Source organism: Aythya fuligula, chromosome 18, assembly GCF_009819795.1.
Source record: "Aythya fuligula isolate bAytFul2 chromosome 18, bAytFul2.pri, whole genome shotgun sequence".
Taxonomy (NCBI): Eukaryota; Metazoa; Chordata; class Aves; order Anseriformes; family Anatidae; genus Aythya; species Aythya fuligula.
Window position 1 is genome coordinate 6,264,688 of NC_045576.1, and position 19,168 is coordinate 6,283,855.

The 19,168-nt window shown below is 36.9% G+C and overlaps 1 protein-coding gene across 1 annotated transcript in view; it reads left to right on the plus strand.

Annotated features, from left to right (window-relative positions):
* The window catches only part of SMURF2 (SMAD specific E3 ubiquitin protein ligase 2), a 61,751-nt gene that overhangs the window by 12,632 nt on the left and 29,951 nt on the right, over positions 1 to 19,168 (plus strand). The window contains exons 2-3 of the mRNA XM_032199501.1: positions 16,132 to 16,170; positions 17,788 to 17,896. Coding sequence (XP_032055392.1) covers positions 16,132 to 16,170; positions 17,788 to 17,896 — 148 coding nt within the window. The remainder of the gene's footprint in view (positions 1 to 16,131; positions 16,171 to 17,787; positions 17,897 to 19,168) is intronic.

The window sequence follows — 19,168 nt, forward strand, 5'->3', positions numbered from 1 at the left end:
ATGGGGGTTATTGTGTGAGAATGGCATCGCTTGTTAAAGTCCCTGAATTGGGACCTTGGACAATTGTTGTGTTCACAGCCATCACAAGCTCTTGTTGCAGCCCTCATGTTCTTCTGTTGTCTGCACATACCCACAAAGTTGTGTTGGTTGCTTGTAGGTGGGCTCACGCTAAATGTAACTACATCATAGCAATCTTTTCCTATATGTTTGCTAAATTGCTGTCAACTGCTCTGAATTATGTTTGTTTGTTTTTCCCTGCACCCATTTTTAGGAACTTGCTACAACTTTTCTCACTCTGAACATGTGGTAGCAATGCTGTTTGTGTCTTTCTGTGCACTGCTCCCTGCTATCTGTAATGTAAAAGCAATCTGTGCCAAGCTACCTGTAGTGTAAACGGCCTGCTGTTCTTTCCTATGTGGAGGTAGTGCTCTTAATTTCTCATATTTTACTATTGCTTTGTTTTGTTGTTGTTTTTTTTTTTTTTTTTTTTTTTTTTGCTGTGAAGTCAATCAAGACATTGGCCTGTTTTTGAACATTGTATGACTATTTTCATCAAGAAAAACATTGGTGGGGATCCTTAGCTAGTCTACACGTGTAGACTACTCTTACGTATTTAATATATTTTTATGTATTTGTAGCAAATACAGGTTAGTTTTGTTAGCAAATGCAGCAGAAGCCAGCCATAGGGTGGTGCAGAACCAGCTCAAAGTTAATGGCCTCTGCATTGAATTGCAGTTTCTGAGTTGTCTTCAAAGTCAGTCGCAGGTGAAGGAGTTCAGGTGCAGCTCCTCGGGTATTCAGCAGGCATTCACAGAGCCAGATTTAAATGCTAGAGCTGAGTAAGCAGTTCCATGGCCCTCTGAAAACAGAAGAGAGGAATGTAAATACTTCATATTTTCTTTTGTTAGTGGAGTGGATGTGTTCTTGTATTTTTGTTGATTATGCTGTTTTAAAATATTTGGAAAAGTATCATAACATCTAATATAGACAAGTATACACAGTAAACTTTTTAAAGTGCAGTTGGAAGTCTGGGCACCTGAAAAGAGTCCACTTCCTGCATCTGCAAAACTGATGTATGTAATGTAGAATGTAAAGTTAAGTTCTAGTGTGTTTTTTTTGTTGTTGTTTTTGTTTTTAGGAACAGAAGTGTAATACACAAATTGTTTTTTGATGTTTTTAGGTAGGGTGGGTTTTCTTGTTTGTTCGTTTAAAAAAATAAATAAATAAATTCTCTTTAGCCCTTACCCTACCCTTCCCTTTTAAGCTGCTGTCCGGACAAATATTTGTAAACAGAAAGTAAAGCAGTTTCTTCTGCATGCACAAAGCCCTGGGGAAAATGAGGAAATGTTTTAGTGTGTATGAGGCTTTTAATACTTTCTTTTGCTCTGATTTATCTTTCAAAGAGATGTGGAGGTCTGCCTAAAAAGCTGGAATATGCTCCCTGTGAGCTTATATTACCTTCATTTAAACTCTATTGCTGAGACTCCGGAATTCATGGACAGAATGACCAGAACAGCAAATATTACAGCAAATATAAAAAAAGCAGTTATTGGATAAACTGGTATGAGCCCAGCTGCTGTGGACAAATTGATTTTGCTGTTGCTTTAAATCTATGATGTGTTGGTATTTTGGCAGAGTAAGAAAAACAAGGATATTAGAAAGTAATTTACTGCGCTGGGATTAGTAAAGAGTGTTCTGTTTCTATGATTGGGGCAGAACAGGATGGTTTAGATGTGTCTGATAAACAGGACGAGGTCTAGTCTGACAGCTGGCAACAATAGTTTTTGCTCAAAGTCAGGTGTACTAAATTAGCAAATCTATTACAAGGATACAGGAGAAATCTCACAGAAGACAGCCTTGTAGGCAGAAGTGTTGCCAAATGGGAAATGATTCATCGTCTCTGAATGGGATGAGCACTGAGCAGAAGCAGTTTAAACCTCAGACTCCTTTGGCTCATAAACCACCAAATATGCGATTAACACTTTATCTCCTCCAATCCTGTGTTTTTTATTGTCTCCTGAACAGCAGCCTATATTTAGCATCAAAATCTACTAGACTTACTTAATTATTCTAATTTCTCTTTTGTAAGTTTGGACATGTATAGGTACATTTTCTAACTTTAAACCATAAGATATTTGGATGCATCCTAGAAATACTCCAATCTTATGACCTTTTTGGCAATATTACATTTTAGTGAGGACTGTTATGCATCTGGAATGCAAGCATGACATGAGGGACCCTGGCAGGACTTGGTGAACTGACTTCAGTGTAGTGCTTTTTTGTTTGTTTTTGTTGTTTTTATGTTTAGTGAAAATACGTGATTAGCAAGAGATGTAGTTTAATGTAGCGTGCTAGTTTGAGGGTGGCCATTGCATTTTAATTTTTAGTATTTTAAAAACTTGTCTTTCTTTAACACTGACAATGCCATTAGTATTCTGCAATACCTGAAGAACAGGTCAGGCCTCTCAATATTACAAACAGGAGAAATACTTGTGAATTCTTAAATTTAGGTAATAATCAATGCAAAAAGCAGGTACAATGTGCAAAGCTATTTGAAAGGATGTAGAGGTTGGAAAAGGCTTGTGTTCCTGAGTTTCAGTATGTCTCTGTTATTGTTTAATGTAAGATATCGTATCAGCTTTAAGATATGTAGATGATAGAGAAACTAAAGCAATTAGGTCATGGAAGTTGTTTATTATTAAATAATTGAAATGCAAGAGGAAAAATGATTTTGCTTGCTAGGTTAATACATTTCTATATTTTTCATGCCTGGGATAGCACTGGGTTTAGCAGTTGAAATATCCAAGGAACAGTATGCCTAGGAAATTAATGTAAAATTCCTCTGGAAAATGGGGTCTGGCTTCCTTGCCTCTTCCCTTGTATGCATATGTGTATAAGAAAGAAATGGTAGGAATCAGGAGGAGAAATGTTTGGTAAAATATTTTGTGAGCACAGCTGCCAGTAGTTGAGGGTTTCTGGAGTGAAAGGTACGAGAGTAAATGAGGTCCTTCCACTTCTGTGCCCCCTCAAAATCCCCTTCTTGTCCACTCAGACTTTCTGAAGCTCATAATTGGTGTTTGAGGTCAATGGAAATACTTGCTTGTTACGTTTGAAAGCCATTCTGTCTTTGTAGATGCCTGGTAATAAAATCTCCTCCAGCTTCCTGGAAATAGCTGGATTTTTATTCATTTGCTATTTTGCTAGAAGTGTTGATTCACAGTGTTAAACTTTTTACATTAGTGCTTTACACTCCTTCCTCTTTCAGTCTCACCTGCTAGCCATTGTTTTTCTTGTGCTTCACTCTACTGCGTATCTGCCGTGTGCGCTCCTTTCTCAAAAAAAAGAAAAAAAAAATTATTTTTTTTCCACCACTTGAACATTGCATCTTCCCAAAAGATTTCTGAAATTGTAGTTTAAATTGCATAGTAAGCTTATTTGGTGGCAGGATTCTTTCTTTCCATATATTGTCAAGCTATTTCTTCCAAATCCCTTAGTGTTCTGTTTCTTTAAAATCCCTTTCATATTATTTCCTACAGTAGTACATAAATTGTACTGATTTGATTAAATTTAAACAATTTGTGTAAAAGCAAAGCAAAACAATGAAAAGTTGGTGCTTTAATGTAAGTTTCTTTACTTTTGTTGAAGTAAATAGGATTAAACATCCAATTAGCTCATCTCTGTTTAACAGCAACAGCTTCTTAAACTGTTTGGATTTGTTCTGTAGAACACATCTGTTTATGCAGAGAAACTAAACTGTATCTGTTAATATTAAAGGACTGCAGTGATGTAACTACATCCATTTATAAATTGTATAGTGCATTGATTATAATCACCTCTTTGAGATTTGGAGTCACGGTTTTCTGATTGGGGGGGAAGGCTGAACTGAGGTGCGTGAGATCTTTAACAAGGTATGGGTGTGTGATACAGTCTTACTTTTCTGTAGGTACTTCCTGTAAGCAGTTGGTGTTTTCCCCATTTATATGGTATTACATTTCTGTAGGTAGAGACACCAAGTAGTAAGAGTCATCAGCTTAATAACCAGGTAAAGGTATATGTAGTCCACCGATCTTTCTGCTGACCATATTTTTTGGCAGAAGCCTTTAATAAATATTATTTAGAGCAAGACCATACTTCTGAGTAAATTGAACTGTCAAGCTGAATAGAGTCAGTTTCCAGAGTTGAAAGCACTCCACTAAAAGGCTTTTTACCACAAAAGTAAATAGACGGACATTGTGCTTAAATATTTCAACTACATTAAAGAAGGAGGAGGGGGCAGGATCCCCATTCTATTAGTGAGATAAATCACAATCCATGTCTGAAGTTATGGATGTTGGTAATACAGTACGAAGATGTGAAGAGTACATCATCTATCTGTATTTCCCCATACAATGTGATTTCAGTACATCAGGTGTAGTAGTAAAACAAAATTGTGCTGAATGTGGAGTTCAGGTTTGTGAAGTACCTAGGGTAGATCCTTAACCAGTGATTTTTACTAATGATAGTTTTGAGATCATGATCCTCATTAACTCTTTAACGTTGATTTTTTTTTAAAGGAATTTATTTAAAAAAAAAATGCACTCAAATACTTTTTTATTTTTGAAATGCCAGAATCGACTTTTTTTTTTTTTTTTTTTCCCAGAAAAATTCTCACCTTGGCTATTGTCACATTTTAGGAATTGCTTCTTACAAAGCCGCTGACAATTCTTTTATTAGTATATTAGTATAGAGATATTTGCAGTATTTCACTGAAGAGTGACATGAGAATTTGTGTGAGTATGAAGGGTAAATAATATGCATCCTTTTTCTTTTTTTTTCCTTTTGCCTCTTCCCAGAAAAGCCCCGGCAGTAGCAGAGTGTCCCACCAGGATCATGTTTGTAGCAGAGAGAATTTTGAGACTTCCTGTTTAAATCAAGTTTGTGACTGTGTCCTGACAGACAGCAGTGATCCTGAAGTCTGAAAAGCTTCTGGTATCTACAGCTCCTCATACCCAGGAGCCGGGGTTAGCTGCAGGTGCCTCTTGTCTGAAGCCCTTTTTAAAATTCAGGGCATTTTTGTCTGGTTGGTAATTAGATCATGAATTTCTTTTGTTATTGCCTCTGCTATAGCTCATTCAGAGGGTGGAGATTTTCACTGCAGTGAGACAAATCTGAGGGCTCTGCTTCTTGTTAGCGTGTTTTTTCCCTCAGTACATTTCCATAGGTACATGAAATACATCAGACAGAACAGAGCTATAATTTGTTTCTTGTTAGCTTTTTTCCCAACTCTTGTTCCTATGGGGGCAGAGAAATATATGGGTAAATTTCCGTGTTGAGTTTTTTATTTACTCATCCTCAGAGGAAGAATCCTGTGTTTGCTAAGTATTTTGGGGCATGCGACTTCATAATTTTGGACTAATCACTTCAGTCTAACCTGGGTCTTGCTTTAAAAACTAGCTGGTGGGATTTCAAACGTGTTTTTGAGAACTGAGGTAAGATTTTAGCATAATGATTCTTAAGAATTTGAGATGAGAGCATCCCCTTTTCCTGACATATTAAATAATATTTCTGTATTTCTAGGATAATAGAAGTAATGCTCATAAAAGAGTTTACTTTGCTTACATTTGAATTTTAGTAACCACTTCTGCAGGTTTGAATTTAGGTGATCTTGGTTATGTTGCATTACTTTATTTTAAAGGAATTATGTTTTTAATGCTGCAGGAAGGTGAATTACATTTCATTGCAACAGAGAGGATCATACAGAAAATAAAACAGTAAAGCTGGTTGGTTTGCTGGTATTTAATAAATTTCTGCTTCCCAGCCTGTTTCCTGCTGTACAATTTTATATGTACTAAAGTGTGAGAAACAAAAGAGAGAACTTTGAAGTTGATTTTTGACTGCTGACATCTCTTTTTTTTTTTTTTTTTTTTTTTTTTTTGAAAGTATCTTAATAGCTTTTAATTTCAAGCTATGGATTTTTTGCCCCCTAATGGACCAGCGTCGTATTTAGTGTTCGCAAGTGCTGTATTTATGATGAATTCATGATACAACAGTGTTTTTCAAATGTTGAAAAATGGATGAGATGTGAGAGCTAGGCCATTTTGTAGCAGGGTGGAGAAGTTAAGTGGAATTTCTAGTGTATGAAAGTTATGCATTAGAAACATCCTGGCTGGTCTGAGAGGCTCCATCCACACTAAACCAGGAAATGCAAATATTCGTAAACCCTTTGTTTTCTTAAAATTTCCCACGTGTTATGTCTGCTTCTTTTTTTTGCTGTTTGAGGCTCTGATTGAAGCCCTAGCTTACACATCCCCCTGATGGGGATGGTTTAGTACTGTAATATTCAGATCTGATTTGCCTTTTTGGTATATAGCTCAAAAAAAAAAAAATCTTTGTGTTTTGCAACATACTCAGTTTTGCTGGTTTAAACGTGAATCTCTGTAAAAGGCTTGTAAGCCTTCATGGTAAGATTTAAAATGCTTGGGGAGGGTTTGCTACCTTCATTGCGAAAGTGGCAGCATAATTTCTTTCCTTTACCTCTTGACAGGCGTATCAAACAAACTGGACACTTGAATAGACTTCATGACGTGTGTGGCAGTAAGCCCATCACTGAATGAATCTAGGAAATGTGAATGCATTACTTGCTCGAACGAAGAATTCTGTGGTGTGGGGTTTTTTGTGTTTTGTTTTACTTTTGGCTTAGAGTGGAATAAGGGAGGAGAAGTGGAAAAGGAAGCCTTTTGTTTACAGTAAAACAATGCTGTGAAGTAGACATCATGATGTTAAAACAGGAGTCTAAACATGGCAAATCTCAGCAGACTCCATCTGGCCGTGTCCACAAGTCATTCAGACATGCCAGGCACAGACTGCTGGAGTTGTGAGTTGTTGTCGGGTCGCTCCCCCCTTACTGGAATTTAAAGTAGCCCTGGAGACTCTGTCCCAGAATTTTATTATTGCACGAGATGAATGACTTATTGGTTTAACTGCTTATATTCAGTGTTGCAATGCATCTCTATTAACATTTCTTCCATGATAAATGCAGGGTATTTTCATCTTGAACTTTAATCTCCATGAGTTACATGCAAGTAATTTGGGTCTAGAATTCTAAAGAGTTAAAACACAGCCTACCTTTATAGGCAGAATTTGATACAGTGAATCTACTGGAAAGGAAAATACACTGTTACTGTGTTAGTTTCTCCTGTATTTTGCAGTATTGTAAATTACATTATTCGAAGATTTTTTTTTTGTCATGTTTGGATAATCCATATTGCTGTTTGTAGTTTGAATGCAGGTTATGGTGGTTTTGTTTTTGTCCAAAAGGATTAATCCCAGTTTGTGGAGACACAAGCTTCTAACTGACAGTATATATAAGCAGGTGCATGTGATCCTTTGAAATGGGTTTCATTTTTGAGATTTTCACAACACAAGACAGATAAGAAAATATGTGTCTTGTGTTGAATTTGAGCTTACAGAGATGTGTTTATGGGACAATTTAGAATTGTAACCATTATTAAAGGAAATTCTTGATAAAAGTGCTTTTCTAATACTGGGATTACCCTAATATGTATTTAAAAAAGAAGAGTTTACTTAAAAGCTGTCTACCTTGTGTTTGGCGTATTAAACAAATAAAAAGGTAGGTTGTATTAAAACACCTTGTATTAAAACACCTTGTGTTTTAATAGGGTTAGCACTTTAAAAGTGTGTCCGCACTTCTGAATTGTTCTAATGTGTATTCCAAGTCAACTGGAGTTGGCATGTGATTCTAAATTTACATTGGATTAAAATTACATGTATAATTCTGAAAGGAAGTTGGAAATTAGTTTTCCACCAGTATGAACTGGAAGTGAATGTGGTGAGCCTATGGCCAGATGTTAGCTCTTTAGGTAACTGTGCCAGTTGAAGAAGCTAACACCCTTCCAAGTTGTCCTGGCTGCTGTAGCTCTGGGGGCAGAAGGGTGTCTGGTATGCATTTCCTAATTCACAGCAGTAAAAGAAATGCAGATGAAACAGTGATGGTGATTTGAGGTTCACCTGGCTGTTTCTGCTTTAGGAAGACAAGGTAGTGCTCATGTTGGTTTTCCCTGGTGCAGGGTTCCCATCTAATTTAATGGAGTTGGGTATGTCTGAAATCATCACCAGTTTGTCCCAGCTGAGCTGGACTTCCCTCTTCATGTCGTTTGGCACCTTTGTGTCAGCACGTGCTGCCTCCGTACTGCTCCCTGCAACAGAACAGAACCGGGGTGACCCTTTCAGCTCGCTCACGTTTTCAGAGGATGGTGTTAGGAGTTTTCAGTGGGGTAGCACTGGATTTCCAGTTAAGTATGGGGAAAAAGTAGTTAAACCTTTTTAGGAAGGGTATGCCAGCCTCTGTGTTTGTATATACTTGGTGCTGATTCTTGTTTAGTGCTTGGTAGGTTGTTCTTAATTTCTAGTGATTTGTGAGACTTCAAAAGAGAAGCTGCTAAGATGTAAAATTGGAGCACCCTTAAAGCGATAAAGCGTGTATGCTTTCCAGAGAAATACCTTGTTCAGAAATACCTTGGATTCTGTTGCTTCTGTGTGCTTTAGGAAATAAAAAAAAATAAAAAATAAAACTTAATCTGAATTTTTAAGATTCAATTTGTTTCTCTGAAAGCCTGGAGGGTGTTGGGTAGTTATTTTGATAGCCTAATGGAAAAATATGTTTATATATATATTTTAATAAATGTCTGGAACTGCACAGCAGAGGCAGGAGGAAAACTATCGGTCTATACTAAAATGAAAAATATGGGAGTGTACTGTTTCAGTTTTAGAGCTGCAATACTGACTGGTATGGAGTGCATTTTTACAGGACAACTGCAAGTTGCTGTCAGAAAGGTAGTTTGGTCTCTCCTTACCTCCTCTGCAGCCACGTGCTTCTGCTACTTCCTTTGCAATAGCCCTACTGATGGCGCGGCTGCAGGATAAGGCAGCGCAGCTCTTGGAGCCAATGGAAAATGAATCCACCTCCCCAGAGGGCTAACGTTCTGTTAAGCCAGTTCAGCTTCCTGATCTACCTTGCATCCATATGATTGCTAGACCTGATTTGAGAGAGGAACAGCTGCAGCCCTCTTGATTGTTAGGTGCAACATGAAACCTTCCAGCTCGTGTTGATTAGTGATCATGGTTAGAATAATAGTCAGCTGCTGTGCTCTTAGGTATTTCATGTTTCAGTACCTTCTTAACTCAGAACCCCTGTGCACCTGTAAAGCACACATTTGTTATGTTTATGTATCTTTGTGTGCCCCTTCTTGATGATAATAAATTGTCATTTTATTAAAATGCACAAATTTCATTAACTTAAAAGTAAATTCTTTATGATCATGTTCAGTTAGCTTGTTCAGCTGCAGGGGGAAAAAAAACACCTTTCAAAGGAAATGAAAATCGGACGTGAAAAATAAATAAAAAAAAATCCTCAGAATAATTGTAAAATAAAACTTAATGTGAATAGTTGGGATAAACAATATTATTTTAAAACTTTAATTGAGAAAGTTATTACTTGAACAGCAGTATTCGTAAATCTATATGGCGTTATTTACAGCTCTGTTTGTTCAATGACTAGTCAAAGACCTCCTGTTTTATATCTTCCCATGTGGGAATTTAGGGAGGTCCAAGGAGGGAGTGCAAGCAGAAAAATATAAGTTGCTCAGCAGCATGCCAACAATGGATGAAAACAGTAGGAATTTGTTAGAAATGTTTAAAGTATTGAGCTATGCTGCTGGAACCTGTGCATGGTGTATCGTTTGCCCCTCTCAAATGTTTTTTTTTTTATTTAAGAAAACAAACTTTTGAAGAGTTTTATGCACTATGGAGGAAGGCATGCAATGTCAGCCATAGGTTCAGAACACCCCAAACAGTGTCTGGGTCCCAGGGGCAGCAATCTGAAAGCCAGGAGGGGCGTGCGTGTGCTTGGTTGTGTCCCTCCCTCTCCTCCCCCCCAGCCAGGCTCATTCCAATCAGCAGTGTAATTGGAATGCAACCACAGTCTGGAGGAGGAAGGGGAATTTTTGGCAAGAAGAGACAGAGCAGTTGGGAGCTTTATTCAGATTAAAGCATAGACGACCATTCATTATCAGTACAACACGCATTAGCAACAGCACAGCATTGTGTTTCTACAGCTGGGACTTATTTTAGTGATTGTATTGCAGTGCGTATTACATGCAAACAACTGGGATCTGATCACAAAAAGCAATGCTAATGGCTTTCATTAAAAGATGGTGTTTCTGTAGAGGGAAGAAAGACTTGTCTTCAAAATGAGCTGTTGTGGTAAAAATTGATAGGCAGCCTGCCTTTCTGCTCACTGTCCCGTGTGTTCCATATGCTCTGGAACAAGCGCTTTTTGGGGGAGAAAAACCCTTGGGTGAAACAACAACAACAAAAATGTAATGCTAAAACGGCTGGTTGGATTCAGAAGGCTGAATCAGTTTCTCTGTGGTGATGACACTGAAAAGCCAGAAGATCAGTAAACACAATCTTAACTTTTGGACCCGCTCCTTTTCTTCCTCCTGTAAACCCCGGGCTGTCCGTTGACACAATATTGGTTGCTTGCGAATGCCTGACATGAAATGGGGGTGGTTTTTTTTATTAAGTCACGTACTGAATTGTAAATGTGTTGATTGTGTGTTTCCTTCTGCTGCTTCAGCCTGTGTGCTCAGTTCCTCTGGCATTTGATTACTTTTTATTTTCTTACCTTTCTTCTTGTATCTTCCCTTCAAAGTATTAGATACACACATTTAAAATTACTAACTTTACAGGATAGCTTAAGAAATATTAATTTTTAATACTTTTTTTTTTTTTGTTAATCCGTTGTTTCTGTTGTGCTGATCTACATCTGTAGTCCTTAGATACTCATTGCTGGGTACAAACACTTATTCAATCCTTTTTAATTTGTCATAAATCAGGAGATGCATTCTAACAGATGAGAGTACGAGCATACCAATAAAACATGTTGTACGTGTGAGGTACAGTATTAGTATTCCTATTTTGAAGGTGCAAGGAAATGTTGATGTAAAGAGTTTGATACAGATTGCATAAACAGTTTGATACAGGCTGGATATGCCCATGAGGATTGAGTACCAGGTCTCTATGTTTAAGTGCCCATCAGTGCTCAGATGTTGCAGGTGGCGGCTGCAGCTGATCCAAGTTGGGCTCCTTCAGCCTTGCACATTTTCACCTGTTGCTCCTGGCCTTAGGTTAGCATTATTGTCTGCCTGGTTGTGCAGTAAGACAGTTCAGAAAATAGATCCAGCTAAAAACATAACTTGCACACACAAAAAAGTAAAAACTTAGTTATTTTGTTGTATGGGTTTTGTGAAGTGATGGGTCATGCTGGTGCTGGCACTGGCATTTAGGTTGGCTTGAACTCTCCTGTGGGACTGAGTATTACATACCCGTGCTGCCTTTGTCTCGTTCTTTGTAGTGTCCTATGGACTTGCTAGAAAGGAGTTGGTGTAGTCATCTGCACCTGAGCAGCCATGATGAGAAAAAGACCACGTGGATACCTTTAGTGGTGGCCAGGGAGTGAGAGCACCATCCACTCTTCCATAAGCTCAGCGAATGTTTTCTTTCTGAACAGTGCCTTCCTCCAGACTCAACTGAGATCTGTTGTCTTACTTTTGAAGGTGGTTGGGATCATTGAAAACCCTTAGATCATTTCTAAGATTCATTGATTCTGTGAAATCTGATGATCTCTCTTGTTTTCCACTTGTTTTCATTCTGTGTGTTTTCAAATGCATTTTTCCCCTGCTTTCTTATTTTCCTGCGCTTTAAGTATGGAGACCGTGCATTATATATATTTACTGTTCTGAAATAAACATAATTTTTAGTATTTAAATAAAATGTTAGTGTGTGGCATAGGATAGCTTCCATAACAACTGTTTGAAGTCATGAGAAGTTTGATTTGCCTGTAAATACAATTCCAAAGTAAAAAAAAAACGGTTGTAACAAGTTATTTTTTTTGCTAATTACTGAAGGAGATGAGTTCAGAAAATGATATTTATCTTTCTAAAAAAAAAAAAAAATCTAATTTTCAATAATGATGGCTGCTTAATAGCACATAAATTTTAATGGCTAATATGTGAATTAGATTACAAAAGTTTGGAGGTATTAAATATTTTCCATTTAGTTGCAATAGTAAAATCATCAGTAAACCTTTCTTTGTCAGTCCTTGGAGTAATCGGAAGAAAGAAATTGGCAAACGTGATTCACTTAATTCCTATTTTTCAGTATTTGAGACCTGCGCATAGCAAAGCTGTCATGGAAGGAGACTGTGTGGTTTATACCATTTTGCTTTTTTAATGTTTCTGTGAGCTGACCTGAGTAGCACATGTTAGAATGAGATCATAAGGCATGATAGAAAGATATTTAATGAACGTATAGTATGTAAAATTGATGTGTGTGTTTGTCTTGGCACGTGTACATTGTGCCTTTGTATTGGAATACTAATGTTCTCTGTAGACTACCCAGGAAGTCTGTAATGAATATAAAGCATAGATATCCACTGAGTCACTGATATTTTGTAATAAATGCTTTATCTCCTTATGTGTACTAGAAACCATTAATGTCTTTTGATGATGTACTTACAGTACAATGCTCCTCCCTCCCTCTTTTTTTTCAAACCAATGTCAGGATATCCAGGCGTTGATTTGTTTTCTAGTTTCTGAAAACCTTCAGTGCAAGTTTAAATAGCTTAACATTTTTTTTTGGTTTAGGAAGAAAAAATAATAAAAATGTTATTTGTACATGTTTGTTTTAGAACAAATAACATCCTTCTGTGGCCTTGTGCGCCTCTAGAGGATCTGTTAATGGTACAACCACATAGGTCTGGTAATGATGTGGGTTTGGTTCCAGAATCATCAGCATTTTGACTTGGCTTTGTCAGGGAAAAAATGATCTCGTTCTGGTTCTTTCTGTTTTTTTGAATGTTTGGCTCAAATCTGACGTAGGATAGAATCTCAAAGATAATTAAGCCCCATGAGTTTTATGAGAATTGCTGCCTGGATAAGGAGGAGAGCCTTAGCAGTGACCTGAAATGAGAGGCACAAACTTCAGGGAGAGATCAGGTGTTGCTAGACCACTGGAGAGCCTGCGTGGGAGAGTGTCCGTGTAAAGGCCCAACCGATGGGAAAAGCTTCAGCTTTAGCTTTCAGTCAACCATAAAACATAAATCCATAGGAAACCAAACTTCCTTAGTTCTTATTCTAAAGGAACTATTAATCAGTTGGTTATCAGAATATTGAGAATAGATCTAATAGTGTTGAAACTGTTAGAAAAATGGAACATAAACTGTGGTACTTTTCCCGTCAGTGGGAAAAGTTTTGTGCAAAAAAGTCCTGAGATAGATTAGAGCTGTGTGTGGAAAAAAATCATTTCATCTAGAATTGAGGTTATGCTCCTGGGATCTGGGCTTTTTTTACTTAGAAATACCTGGCAGAGAGGCTGTTCTTAATAGATGATTTCCCAGCGTCTCTTCTGTTTTGTTAACCTGACAAAGCCGGAATTGGATGACATCTGAGTGTCCTTAAATGTGGTTACTAGAAGGAGAAATCTCGAGCCAAAAGTATTAATTTGTCCACTAGTGGCTAATTGTTGGGGAAACAGTTACTAGTTTGTATATTGTGCGACGTGAGACTTTGGTTAAATTGCAGTGACAGACTTGATTAATATTTTGAAAGGAAGTTTTCATAATGAATTAACTTTATGATTTCTTTCTGAAAAGACTAATCAAACCTCTTTTATTTTTGACATTACACAATTTCAGGAGCATACTGTCTGGCCTTCTGTGTTGTAGATGAATTCTGCCTGAACTGTCAGGTTTAAAAGCTTCAGCTTCATTTGGCAGTTCCCATATTTTATTTGCACAATTTCATCCATTATAATAGTGGTTTTTTTTTTTGTTTGTTTGTTTTTTTTTGTTTGTTTTTTTGAGATATTTAAGAAAGTGGCCATCTATACAAGCATCTGTTTTATTTGAATGTTTTTTTGTTTGCTTATTTTTTTATTTATTTTTTTTACCTCTAAATGAAAGATGGCTGCTAGATAATAATCTCTTTCTGTTCTTGGGTAAGTGGTGTTAGCTGACAGCTAGCTGTCAAGCCAGGGATATTCCCGTTGTCATAAAATCTTAAGGAACTGCAGAAGCATTTTTCAAAGTTTGTTATTACCTGTTTCCATAAATATCTGTTAAGTTGTGAATTGTGTATGGATTAATTAGTTCTCAAATTGCTGGGCATCTGGAGGTCTCTAGTGGATTTTATTACGTGATCCTAAGGACTTTATTTGAAGGTTTTGTGGAGTGGACTGTGATGAGACAGTCTGTTTGCTATACATGCTTGATCTCCAGGTATCAGAAATACCTAAAATGCTGGGTGCATTATTACAGTTTTACCACTGTTGACCATTTACAGTCAAATTATTGGCTGAAAATCCTTAAGTGCAGCTACGCTTTGGAATTCTCATTGTGTCTTTGAACTGAGAGAAATTATTTCTTGACCTTTTTTATTCCTTACAAAGAAACAACTAACAGCCTGGTACCAGGCAATTTTCTGATGCATTAACAGTATTGTTATTAGGACTCTGTTGCATGAAATTAATTCACTGAAACTTTTCTGGGAGCTTATATATATATATGCCTTTTCTATGTATATGTTAATGCATTGTTTTATGATTACCTGTAGTTGTTAATGAGTATAGCTTTCTGTTTTATGGAGGACCAAGACTTGTTAGACCTGACTAGAGTTTTAGTTAGATTTTACAGTGGTGAATTTGCCTGGAAAGTGCTTTCACTAAAATCAACATCTTCATGAACATGGCCACATGAGAATTGGGAAAGCATTCATTCCACTGATTTAGAATAATACATAACTTGGACTGGGCTAGCATACAAAACTATTTGGGATGGTGCTTCTCTGCCCTGACTTTGGAAATCTTTGTGACAGTGTTCATGGACTATCTTTGCTTGCTTTTATTTGGCAAAATACCGTGAAAAAAAATGGAAAATCATGTGTTCTGCAGTATCTCATTGAGGATATTCAGTAGTGCAAAGCCTGACTGTTTTGAGGTGGTGTCTGTGGGATGCACTTGCTGGATGCTCTCTTCTGTCTTTGCTTTTCCTGGTAGTAATTAATATTGGAGATCTCACGGAAAAAATATCCAAAGGAATCTGATACTGAAGAGTCTTCTACAGCATTGATTACAACAAAGTACCTCTATCTTCTTTTTCTACTAGCTGTGGGAATTCATGCTTCCATTCTATATCTGAGAATCCTTCTGCATTACCAATAAATGCTTCAGTGTTTTAAAGGGAAATCTAATAGTTCCTGCTTAGTACCTGCAGTAATAGATAAGAATATGTAGTTGAACAGCAATGCATTTTGTGACAAGTCTTTTTGTGTACTTTGGCGTCTTTATATGAAACTTATCCCCCCTCCTTTTTTCCCCAACTTTTATTTACTCCATTCTTATTTTTCCCTTGGTGTTTTTGGTGGACAAATACAAATATTCCTTCTTTTTATTTTAATCAAAAAAGCCTGGAACAATTTTCAGCTTCTACAAAAATAAAGCATATCTTTGGAGCCATCAAAACTCTGGTGTTAGAAGTTAGTCTACTCTACCCCAGTGTTTTTCAGGTAAAAAATTTTAGTTATTTTCAATGTAGGATAGCAGAAAAGCTTAGACCGCCTAGTGCACTATTCTTTGTGGTTGGAAAGCTTTTCTTGTTCTGTAGAACAGAACATAAGACCCTGCATGTGAAACACCACTAATTCTACTGGAACAATTGTTCATGCCACCATGTGGTGAGGTAGTTAGAAATAATCTGGCTCACTAAATAAGCAAACACAGGAACAGCTAAAGTTGGCAGTAGTGGAAAAAAATGCATGTGAAACCTACTGCTTGAGGAAATGCTGCCATATCACTTCTACTGTAATCTACCTAAAGGTAAACTGCCAAAAGAGATGACACTTCTGGCTCTGCTTTCAGGAATCATTTTACATGATAATACAAATGATGTAGGAGCACAATTCATTTATGTTCATTCATGGGTTTTTGAGCACAATTTTCTGGAATACTACACAGGTAAATTAACCTTGTTGTTAATAACTTCAGTAACTTCATTTTGCATTTCTTGTTTTTCTACAGTACTGTGTGCAAAAAACTTGGTGAAAAAGGACTTTTTCCGTAAGTAGCTGTTAAAGTTTTATATGTTTATAGTTGGGATAAATATTATGCAAGCTCTGTAAATCCCTGTTTGCACATGTATTAGGATGGTTGCATTAGCATGGGTTGGGGGCTCTGAGGTTTTGGAACATTTTATTTCAGGGCTTCTAATTTCTTCTTAGGTGACACTCATGACATTCATGATGGTAATTAAAAACAAAATATGCTGTCTCCTTTCCTTGCTCCCCTCTGTTTTTGATGGGAGTGGGAAACAAATTTACTCTCACACAAATGACATGTTTTTCAGCATTAATGCCTTGTACTTATTAAAACGTTTTTCATAAGAGCTTTCTGTCCAGCAGACATAAGTACATCTCCATTATTAATGATCATGTCATAATACTTATGTACTCCAAAATTATATTTTAATTAATAAGGGGGATGAAAGAGGCAGAAAGGAATGTTACTGGCTATGTGGGCATGTGCGCATGTATCACCTGCCTGCTGCCCTCCATTTGGAAGTAGGAGAATTCAAAAGATCAGACCTGAACTTTGAAATACCTTGAAGAAGGATGACACAATTATATTGTAGCTTACGATGCTTATGAACCTTGCCTTATATCTGATTTTTTTTGTTGTTGATTATAAGTTTTAGTTGTTGAACAGTTTAATAATGCCTAAAACCAACCCAACGTGCAATCTGTGCTGCAGTTTTGTACAGTTGGTAGCACATATCCAACAAGGTCCTGTCCTTCCCTGCCCCACATGTGTTGGCTTTATCCCCACCTGCCTTGGCTGGCAGCAGCCTTGGGATGGTGGTGCTTGACTGGCTCTATCCTGAGTCAGCCAAGGAAGCAGTGCTGGTGCAAACCTTACGCTACAGAAAACGTCAATAATGTTTCACCACTGCAGCTGACTCACTGGGCATGCAGATGAGGACAAGAATTAGTATGAGGGCAAAAGGCATTAGTGGTGGGACCATTTCTTTCAGGGGCAGTTAAGAGCTTTGGACTGCAGTTGCAGTAGAGCTAATTGTAGACTGCTGCACTGGTCCTGCTTCTTTCCCATCCTCAGCTGCGTAGTCCAGCACAAATTTTTTCACAGAGTTTTGTTAGCAGCTGAGCCTGTTGTAAGATTTTCTAAGGTACTAAGATAAGAGAAAATGAAGTAGAAAACAAAGTAGACCTCAGAAGTGTGAATTGCTATAGGTAGTTTCCATTAATACAAGTAACTACTAAAATATTGATTACAATTAACCTTAAAAATTGAAAGAATTCAGTTCTGTTTTCCAAGCCTTTTGCTGAATTCTCCATATACTGAAAACTTACTCAATTATGAATTAAGAAAATTAAGGTGTTTGTGGGCTTTATGGGAGGATCATCCACCCACCCCCTGCTCTAAACATTCAACTTAGTGATACAGACCAAGAAAAAGTTGTATGGAGTAACTTGCTAATTTAGCCTTTTCCCATGCTTAATACATAATTTAATTCTGTTATAACCCATTCATGAAATATGACTCATAATAAAAGCCATCTTCAAATACATTTTTTTAAATTTTTTTGAAAGTGCAATGATTTAGGAGTCTAAAGCATTCTGATTTGTTTGCTAATATTTTTTTTTCTTTCCTTTCTCTTAGGACTTCCTGATCCATTTGCTAAAGTTGTGGTGGACGGATCTGGCCAATGCCATTCTACAGATACTGTGAAGAATACACTTGATCCAAAATGGAATCAGCATTATGACCTGTAGGTGGTAACAGTGATAGCCAAAGGTTTGAAGTACAATCCTCTAAAGTACACAGAAATTTTCCAATATTCATAATGCTGACCTATTTACAGCTTGGAAAATGTCCCAGAGTTTATTAGTTTGCATGAAAATTCCACTTTCTCATTTCCTTCAAAATGTAAACATGGTACTTGATTTTCTAGGGATGTCTGCCGCATGCCTTACGTGTACTAAAGCATTATTTTATTGCAATATTTTCATACTGACACCTCTCTAAAATGAAATAAGTAATTGACAGTATTTCCCTCTTCACAGTCTTCAGGACTGTTCTTCAATTCATGTTTTGGTCTTGTAGTATTACAGTGTCTTTCCGTCAGTCTGCCTCGACAGTTTTTTCTCTTTTATATCATTTTCTGTCTCAAATGTTCTTTCACTATAAATTCTTGTGTCATGATCTCTTGATCATCTTTCAGTGCTGTTGAGCAATATAATCAGTATAGCATGTATATGTCATGTTTTTCCTCCGTTTTTCTAAAGCATATAATATTCCACACAATATGATTGTTAAAGCTTTCATTTTTTTCATGTAGGTTTCTTTGTGTTCATCCATGATTTATTTTCCCTGTCCATTTATCCTTGTGTCTTTCTATTTTTCCTTGGTACGAAAGATGAGGAAAAGAAATGAACAGTTCCACCTCATTGTGTCCTTCTTTCTTTCTAAGGCATTGTTCAGATGTATTTTTTTTCCTTACATCGCTCCATTCTGTATTTATATTAGAAATTGTTTGAACATGTTTATATGAAGGGTTTATACAGTGGTAACCCAGTTTTGTAGTACAGCAACATATCTGTTTTAAAGGTTAGCTTTGGACATCAGCAAACCTATGTTAAATCAAGTATTAGTACACAAGGAATTGCCTGTCCCTGTTTTTCCTAATGGAGAGAAGCAGCCTGATAGGTCTTTCAGCAGAATGTGGAAGACTGCAGTTGAGTATCCAAGACTAAATGGGTGAAGTCACTTCTCCTAATTCAGTGCAGGACACAAAACGTTTTCATTAGTACTTAACAAAATACCATTGGCAGTTTAGTGAAATAACAGAATTTTCACCGAGGAAAGCTCTGAATTATATCTTTATTGTTGAAACTCACTCCAATATTGGATTTTGCATGAGACCATAATTCAGATTGATCAGAAAAATGGATTTATAAAATCAATTTAAGATCACATAAGTCATGGATCTTTTTCATAAAGACTTCTAAGTTACTTTGTTTTTATATGTTGCTAAACCTCT